General features: G+C 39.4%; 1 protein-coding gene across 1 annotated transcript in view; it reads left to right on the plus strand.

The window, feature by feature from the left end:
* LRRC37B (leucine rich repeat containing 37B) overlaps positions 1-9118 on the plus strand; it is a 34917-nt gene that overhangs the window by 23397 nt on the left and 2402 nt on the right. Inside the window, exons 9-11 of the mRNA XM_007447059.1 lie at positions 5189-5307; positions 7329-7472; positions 8727-9040. Of these exons, the coding sequence (XP_007447121.1) occupies positions 5189-5307; positions 7329-7472; positions 8727-9040 (577 nt within the window). The remainder of the gene's footprint in view (positions 1-5188; positions 5308-7328; positions 7473-8726; positions 9041-9118) is intronic.

Genomic DNA, 9118 nt, shown 5'->3' on the forward strand with positions numbered 1-9118 from the left:
ACTGATGTCTCAACAATATTGAATCTTCTGATCCATGAATACTTTATATCTCTCCATTTATTTAGGTCTTCCTTAATTTCCCGCAGCAATATTTTAGAGTTTTCAGTGTGCAAGTCTTTTACATCTTTTGTCAGATTTATTCTAAGTATTTTATATGTTTGATTCTATTATAAGTAGTATTTTAAAACTTTGATCTCTGATTGTTTGTTGAGATAAATTAATCTTTTTGTATGTTAATTGTGTACCCTGCAAACTTGATAAACTCATTTATTAGTTCCAGTAGTATTTTTGTAGATTCTATCAGGTTTTCTACATAATCATGTTATCTGCAAACAGAGATAGATTTACTTCGTCCTTTCCATTCTGAATATCTCTTTTCTTTTTGTTGCCCTATGGCACTGGCTAGAACCTTCAGTGCAATGTCAAATAGAAGTAATGAGAGCAGACAGCCTTGCCTTTGTCCTGATCCTGGAGAGAAAGTACTTTGTTCTTCGCCATTAAATATGATGTTAGGTATTTTGTAGAAGTCACTTATCAAGTTGAGGAAGTCTCCTTCCATTCCTAGTCTAATTTCTTTAATGTGGAATGGATGTTAGATTCTTTCATTCTTTTCCTGCATCTATGGCAATGACTATGTGATTTTTCTCTTCTTTTATTTTCTTAATTTGTTTATTTATTTTTGGCCGCATTGGGTCTTCTTTGCTGCACGCAGGCTTTCTCTAGTTGTGGCGAGCAGGGACTACTCTTCGTTGCAGTATGCAGGCTTCTCACTGCGGTGGCTTCTCTTGTTGCAGAGCACGGGCTCTAGGTGCATGGGCTTCACTAGTTGTGGCACATGGGCTCAGTAGTTGTGGGTCACGGGTTCTAGAACGCAGGCTCAGTAGTTGTGGTGCACAGGCTTAGTTGCTCCATGGCATGTGGGATCTTCCCAGACCAGGGTTCAAACCCATGTCCCCTGCACCGGCAGGTGGATTCTTAACCACTGCCCCACCAGAGATGTCCTGATTTTTCTTTTGTAGTGTACTAAGTTGGGTAAGTTGATTTTCAAATATTAAAGCAACCTTTCATTCTTGAGATAAACCCCACTTGGTCATGATGTATCATCTTTTTATATATTATTGGATTTGATATGCTAAAATTTTGTTAAGAATTTTTGCCTCTGAGTTCATGAGAGATATTGGTCTATAGTTTTCTTGTAATGTCATTGTCTAATCTTGGTATAGTGAAAGTTGGCCTCATAAATAAGTTGGGAAGTATTCCCTTCTCTTCAACTTTCTGGTAGAGTTTGTGTAGAATTGGCATTATTTTATTCCTTAAATGTTCGGTAGAATTTATCAGTTAAGCCACCTGGGCTTGAAGCTTTCTTTGTTGGAAGGTTTTAAACTGCGCATCCAATTTCTTTAATATCTTTATTCTTGAATAAACTTTAGTAGTGCATGTCTTTCAAGGAATTTGTCCATTTCATCTTGAATTTATTGGTATAAAGTATTCTATAATATTCTCTTATTATCCTTTTAATATCTATAGTACTTTTCTATTTTGCAGTTTATTTATTTCTACTTTGATCTTTATTGTGTTCTTTCTTCTCTTACTCTGTGACTAATTTGCTCTTGTTTTTCCAGTGTAAGGTGGAAGTTGAGGAAGCTGAGTACAGCATTAGGAATATCCCACATGTTGACATAATATGTTTTCAGTTTCAGTGAGTTCAAAATAGTTTCTGATTTCCCTTTTGATTTCTTCTTTGACCACAAAGTTACTCAGAAGTGTGTTGTTTAGTTTCCAAATATTTGGAGCTTTTTCAGCATTTTTAATTTCTAATTTAATTCCATTGTGGTCAGAGACATATATTGATTGACTAGAATCCTTGAAAAAAAATTTTAAAGTATTTTTTTAAGTTATTTTTTTGCTGCGTTGGGTCTTTTTTGCTTTGCCTGGGCTTTCTCTAGTTGCGGCGAGCAGGGGCTACCCTTCCTTGTGGTGCACCGGCTTCTCATTGGGTGGCTTCTCTTGTTGCAGAGCACAGTCTCTAGGTGCGTGGGCTTCAGTAGTTGTGGCACACAGGCTCTAGAGTGCAGGCTCAGTAGTTGTGGTGTACGGGCTTAGTTGTTCTGCGGCATGTGGGATCTTGCCTGACCAGGGATTGAACCCGTGTCCCCTGCATTGGCAGGCAGATTCTTAACCACTGAACCACCAGGGAAGTCCCAATTCCAGTATTCTTAATCTTTTGTGTAGATCCATATTCCAATCTGGTGTCATTTTCCTTCTGCTTAAAAATACTTCTTTTAACATTTCTTATAGGGAAAGTCTACTAGTAATGAATTCTTTCAGCTTTTGTATGTCTGAGGTAGTCTTTATTTTGCTTTTGTTTTGACAGACGTGGGTATAGAATTCTAGCTTGATAGAATTCAATTCACTACTTTAAAGATGTTATTCCACTGAGTTCTCGTTTACATTGTTTCCAACAAGAATTCTGCTGTCATTGTTATCTTTGTTCCTCTGTATGTAGTGTATAGTTTTTTCCTCTGGCTGCTTTAAAATTTTTCTCTTTATTGCTGGTTTTGAGCAATTTGATTATTTTTTGTGCCTTGGTGTAGTTTTGTCCATGTTTCTTATGCTTAAAGTTCATTGATCTTGACTTTGTGTTTATAGTGTTTACCAATGTAGAAAAATTTGGGGTATTATTTCTTCAAATTTTTGTATTTCTCCTCTCCTTCATGGACTCTAAGTACACATGTATTAGGCCACTTGACGTTGTTGCACAATTTGCTGATGCTCTATTCATTTTTGTTGTTGTTTTGTTTTGTTACACGTTTTGTTTCATTTTGGATAGTTTCTATTACAATGCCTTAATGTTCACTGACCCTTTCTTCTGCAGTGTCTAATCTGCCATTAACCTCATTCAATGTCTTTTTCAGTTAGACATTGTTTTTAATCTCTAGAAGCTCAATTTGGGTCTGTTTTACATTTTCCATGCCTCTACTTAACATTTTCAGTGTTTAGTCTGGGTTTCTTAACAACTGAAATACACTTCTAATAACTTTTCTTCATGTATAATAACTTTTTTTTTTTTTTGGTGGTATGCGGGCCTCTCACTGTTGTGGCCTTTCTCGTGGCAGACCACAGACTCTGGATGCACAGGCTCAGGAGAGCCCCATGTATAATACCTTTTTAAATGTTCTTTTCTACCAATTCTAACATCTGTATAGATTATGGGTTAGTTTTGATTGATTGCCTTTTCTCCTCAGTATGGGTCATATTTTCCTACTTCTTTGCATGCTTGGCAATTTTTCATATGATAACAGATGTTGTGAGTTTAGTTTATTGTGTGCTATATATATTTATATTCCTGTAAAATGCTTGGGCTTTGTTTTGTGTGAAGTTAATTTACTCAGAACAATTTTATTCTTTTACGTCTAGCTGTTAAGATTCATTGGGTAGGAGTCCACATAGACTTTAGTCTGGAGCTCATTATTTGCAACTACTGAGACAAGTCCTTTCTGAGTATCATGAGGTTTTCCAGTCTGACTTGTAGGAACAGGTACTATTCCTACAACCCTGTGTGATAACCAGTTATTCTTATTATTAATCCTTTCATGTGGTTCTTTTCCTGGCATCAAGTAATTCCTCACACAAATGTACTGACCAATACTGTGTTGAACTCTCAAGAGATCCCTCTGCATATCTCCAGAGTTCTTTGTCTGTGCACTTCTTTTCTCTCTGATACTCTGCTTTGTGAACTCGTTACCTTGGTTTTCCCAGACTCTCAACTCCATTTCCTCAGTCAGGGAGTATACCAGTCTCGGCCTGGACTTCTCTTCCCTGTACAATGACCTGGAAACTCTCTCAGAGAAGTAAGTCAGGGCTATTATAGGTATCGCTTCATTCATTTTCCATCTCCTGGGGATCACTGAACTGTATTGCCTGAGGTCCATTTTCTTGAAAACTGTTGTTTCACATGTTCTGCCTGATGCTTTCATTGTTTCAGGTGGGAGGTTAAATTGGTCCTTGATACTTCATCTTGGCCAGTAGCCAATAACACTCTTTAAGTCTGTTTTATTTTGATACAGGGTCCAATTAAAGATTAGTCACTGCATGTCATAGCTTTGTTTCCTTTAATCTAGAATATTTCCCTACTATTTTTGTTTTTTGGTCTTCTATGACATTGGCATTTTTTTTGAAGAGTCTAAGCCAGTTGTCTTGTAAATTGTCCCACAATCTGGATTTGTCTGTTTCCTCATTTGATTCAAAGTAAACATTTTGGGGAAGAATGCTATATAGGTGATGTATTCTTCATACTTCATCACTTCAGGTGGCCCAGTGCTAAGTTTGATCACTTGATTAAGGTGGTATCTTCCATATCTCTCCATTGTGAAGTTATTTTTCCCCTTGGTAATTGATAAATAATATGAGGTGCCATACTTTGGGATCAGTGGAGATCCTACTTTCAAACAACTCTTCACCCAACTGTGCATCAATGATAATCCTTGTCTGAATCGATTATTACATTGATAGTTGCAAAATGACACTTTCCTAATCTATCATTCCTTTTGCATTTATTAGCTGACATTATTCTATAAAGAAGAGCTCCCCCACTTTTCATTTGGAGTATCATTATGAGCTCATGTGCTTTTTTTAAAATTAACTGTGTTATACCTTATTATAATGATCATGTTATTGTTTGGAATGTTCCTTTTGTCTAGCTTTGGCCAATGTGATCTCTGTTATTGTTTAACCAAATGATGCTTTTTTATTACGAGAATAATTTCTAATATCTTACTACTGACAAATAGGAACTGAGAAAGGGACTCCAGAAGGTGCGGCTCTTCTTGGAAGTCTGCCTTCTTCCTGTGTACTCTCAACCCAAAGTGAGGCTTTGGGGTTGGAAGGAGATAATTCTGAATCAAATTACAGATCAATGTCACCCAATTCTAATCCCTATTCCCTTTTTTTCTAGGAATACCATACTTACTGCCATCCTAATCCTTCTGTTGGGCACCTCCCTCCTCCTCTATATTTATTTACAACAGTCAAGAGCAGCAATTGGCCAACTGGCCCCTATCCTGTTCTCCAGTCCATATGCCCCAAGAACTCCTTTTTGCACTGGTCTTTGGTGGCCTTGGACTACCCCTTCTACCTACTCAAGTAACTCTTTTATCACAAATTTAATTACCAGTGTTTCCATTTATAGGATCTTACCTAGCCGTATGGCCTGCTGCCTCTGCCAATTTAAAAATACTATTGAGGTTGTCTGTAAGACAGTCAAGCTGCGTTGTGACAGTGAATGCCCGACAGACATGACACGTTGTGGTGAGTCTCAATTGTGGGCTAATAAATTTTTAATTTAATTTTTTAATTTTTATTTTTAATCAAGGATGATAAATTTTAAAATTAATGATGTAATTGCATTATTTTAATTCATTCATTCAGAGTTCCAGATCCCTAAGTTTCTAAGAACTACCCCCTTGCTAAAAATCAGATTCTTGGTTACATTATTAAGTTAATAATAGCTCAGGTACATTGTTAGCTTAATAATGTAACTGATCCGCATACATAAAGGAACAAGAGAAAGGAGTGGAAGGGGGAAGGGAATTAACATTAATGACCATATATCCTATGCTGTGCCCTCTGCAAATGAGAACTTACTCATATAGCGCATCACATTTTGTAAACTGATTTATATACATTAAGTCTCAGGTACTCTTTGTCTCATAGGAGAGTTGTAAATATATTTTTGTTTATTTTGTGTGTTTCTGCAATTTTATAAAGAGTACAAGTAATGCTGTTTTATGTCCTATTTGGAGCCTGAGATTTTCTGGTTCCATAACCAGAAGCTGTTACCTAGCCCTTCTAATGGATGGGAGAGCTAGTTTATTCTTAGACGGTCTAGCTCTGAGCTTGCTCTGAATCTCAAGCTTTTCTATCCACAAAACACTCAGGGGGTTTCAACTATTTTTCTATATATTAGATTTATTGGCACTAACTTGATGACTTCCAAAATGTGCTTTCATGCCCAGGTAGCTTGAATACAAGTCTCTTTCAGTGATCTAGAGCACATCGTACAAATAACACTTTGCTACTTATATAAAGACAATATTGCTGATTTTTCAACACAGTTTTTTTTTTCTGGCCATGCCACACAGCCTGTGGGATCTTAGTTTCCCAACCAGGGATTGAACCCGGGCCACAGCAGGGAAAGTGCCATGTCCGAACCATCAGACCACCAGGGAACTCCCCCAGACAACTTTTTTTTTACTAATTATATTACTCCCTTCTCCCCCAGATGTGGGCAGAAAAGGCATTTTTAATCTCCTTTTACAGGTGAGAAAAAACAAGATCAGAGGTGTTAAGTGCTATGACCCTAGTGCCCTGACCTCCTGTCCCCAGTTTGGGGCTCTCTGCAAGCCCATGCTCCTCCTTTCTCAGGACCCTCCCGTCCTCCTTTGACCCTCACCAAAACTACTTTTAATCCTTTTGGAAGAGAAGCCCAGCTACACAATGGTACACATTACCTTCACGCAGTCAGAAGCTTTGGATGGTTCCCCAAGTAAAGCTGGAAATATTAGAAGTAAAATGAAATGGAGGCCAAGTAGCCATCTGACAGGAGTTGCCTGTTCCCTTCTGCAGTTGAAGACCTCAAGTATTATTCCATTGATTTGTTGAACATTCCACATTGGCATATAATCTGGCAAATCTCTTAACTTATACCCCAGATCCCTGCCCAAATTTTAGCAGAGAGCCAGGGCGGACATAGTGTTTTTTTCTGTATAGATCCTTGTGTTATGGGCGCTGGGATATATGGAAGCAGGGACTGAGCAAAGGACTCGGTGGGCGGGTGGAGGAGGACATGTCCAGATGACGACCTGTTAGCGGCGGTTGTTGTCGTGGTCGTCTGTGGTAGCAGCAAGAACACAAGCACACTGAAGAGGTGGAGAGAGGAAGCCTCACACTCCTCTGCCTCTGAGGCAGGACAGGATGGGGTATATGAATGTGAGGAGTCACAGTAGATCTGCAGAGAGTCCAGCTGAGTAGGGGAATATTTGTCTTGCAGCCTTGGCTTTTCTTGAGTACTGGCCCCTGGGAACCAGTGGAGTAATGCTGAATATAGTTACTGTATTTCACGCTACAGAATTTTCTGAGTAGTAGCCACTTTTTCAAGAGATATCTTTTTCACATTTTGTTGTTGCCAGTCATAGGCTTAAGTGTGGGTTTCTTTTTCTCCTAAGTGGCACTCATACTTTGACTGATTCCTAATTTATTTGGCTGTGGACTGACAAAAAGCTGTCCCATCAATTTTCAATGATCAAAAACAGTCCCTTCTTTTTTGACAGATGAAGAAACATCTAATCAGAATGCAGAAGGATCGTTGATGAAGGTGTTACAAGCCCGCAAGAAGAACAACACCACTGAGCTAACTATTGAGTCAGAGAGGGTGTTGTCAGATAAAAGTGCTATCAGCTTGTCAGGCTTCAGGAGTGAGCAGCTGGACTTTAATAATAAAAGTGATATTATCAGTACACTGAATTACATACTGCCTTATATCTCAGAGGGAAATCTAGGAGATGTGGAATCAACATTATTACCATTCATTCAACTTCTTTACTCAAATAAACAAGATGGAGATATGCCGCAGGGCCTTTTGCAAAACAGTACAAGGAGCCCTTCTGTTAAACCTGTAAGCAAGAATTTAACTAATGAAAATAAATTGAGGAAACTCCATTTTGCAGAAATTTTTTTAGATGCAGAAACTCAAGAAAAAATGGATGAGGTTAAAAAGGAAGAAAAACCTGCCACGCGTACACGTTCCAACCTTTCAAGTGCCACGTTTAAACGCTACATCTTTCAAAAGAAATTACAAACTGCCCAACCACAGAAAGACAGCCTAGCAAAGACTGAGAGTACAGAGGAAAGGCTGCTGAGCGTGAACAGGGTCCTCAAGGGCCCAAGGGGCATACAGAAAATGCACATCAAAGCAGTGGGAGATGAGAGCGTCAGGGGGAAACAGAATGCCCAGCCATCGGAGGCGAACACTGCCAAAGAAAGAAGGCTCAGGAGGCCATCCCCAAGAAAGCTGAAACAGCTTCTCATGATGCAGAGTCCCAGGCAGCTGGTGGAAAAGTCCTCCAATGCAGAGTCTTCATCCCCATCTGACGTTAAAAGCAGATCAAAAGACTTATCCAACACTTTTCATGTTTTAGAGGATGCGAAGGCTAGAATTAGAAATATTAAGGACTTCAAACTAACCTCACATACTGGAAAAAAATACATCTTCCATAAAATTAGGTCTCATCAGGTCCAAAGAAAACCCAAAGGCAAAAGGAGTCGAAAGTTCAGAAAGAAAAGTTCACTCAATAGAATGATGCTTGCAAGCCCTCCATTCTCTGTACTGAGTCTCATAAATTCCCCTCCACGAGAAGCTGTTTCATCTTCAGGAGAAGTGACCTCTCAGGAAAAGCCTTTTCCAGCATTATTTTCTCTTCCAGAGCCTTCTGCAGAAAAGAACAATACTGAACAAGATGTTTCTGAAGAAATTATTTCTACAGGAAACTCTACTCTGCCAGGAGGAACCGGCCCTGGAAACACTACCCATAGGAACATCTCCACTGCACATTCTACTGTTGCTGCAGACAACAGTATGCCAACTGTCCATCACACCAACGAAACACAATGGGAGTACCACAACACGGGCACTGAATTATCCTCCAAGCCCACAGGCTTCACTTTCCCAGGGCTCACATCCCCGGGTGATCAAGTTGAAACTCAGCTAAACCAGCAGCTACGGTCCCTCATCCCCAACAATGACGTACGAAGGCTCATTTCTCATGTCATCCAGACTTTAAAGATGAACTGCTCAGAGACCCACGTGCAGCTGGCCTGTGCCAACCTCATCTCTAGAACAGGCCTCCTGATGAAGCTTCTCAGCAAGCAGCAAGAAGTAAATGCGTCCAAAGCAGAATGGTATACGGACGAGTGGAAAGCTGACAACTATATCAGTGAGAGCACAGAAGCCCAGAGTGAGCAGAAAGGGCAGGAGTCAAGTGAGGTGAGGATAACCCCTGACACATGGGAGCTGGACTTTTACTCAGTTTAGGACATGCCATTAACATGCCCAAGCAGGAAT

This window comes from Lipotes vexillifer, unplaced genomic scaffold (genome assembly GCF_000442215.2).
Source record: "Lipotes vexillifer unplaced genomic scaffold, Lipotes_vexillifer_v1.1 scaffold704, whole genome shotgun sequence".
NCBI classification, from domain to species: Eukaryota; Metazoa; Chordata; class Mammalia; order Artiodactyla; family Lipotidae; genus Lipotes; species Lipotes vexillifer.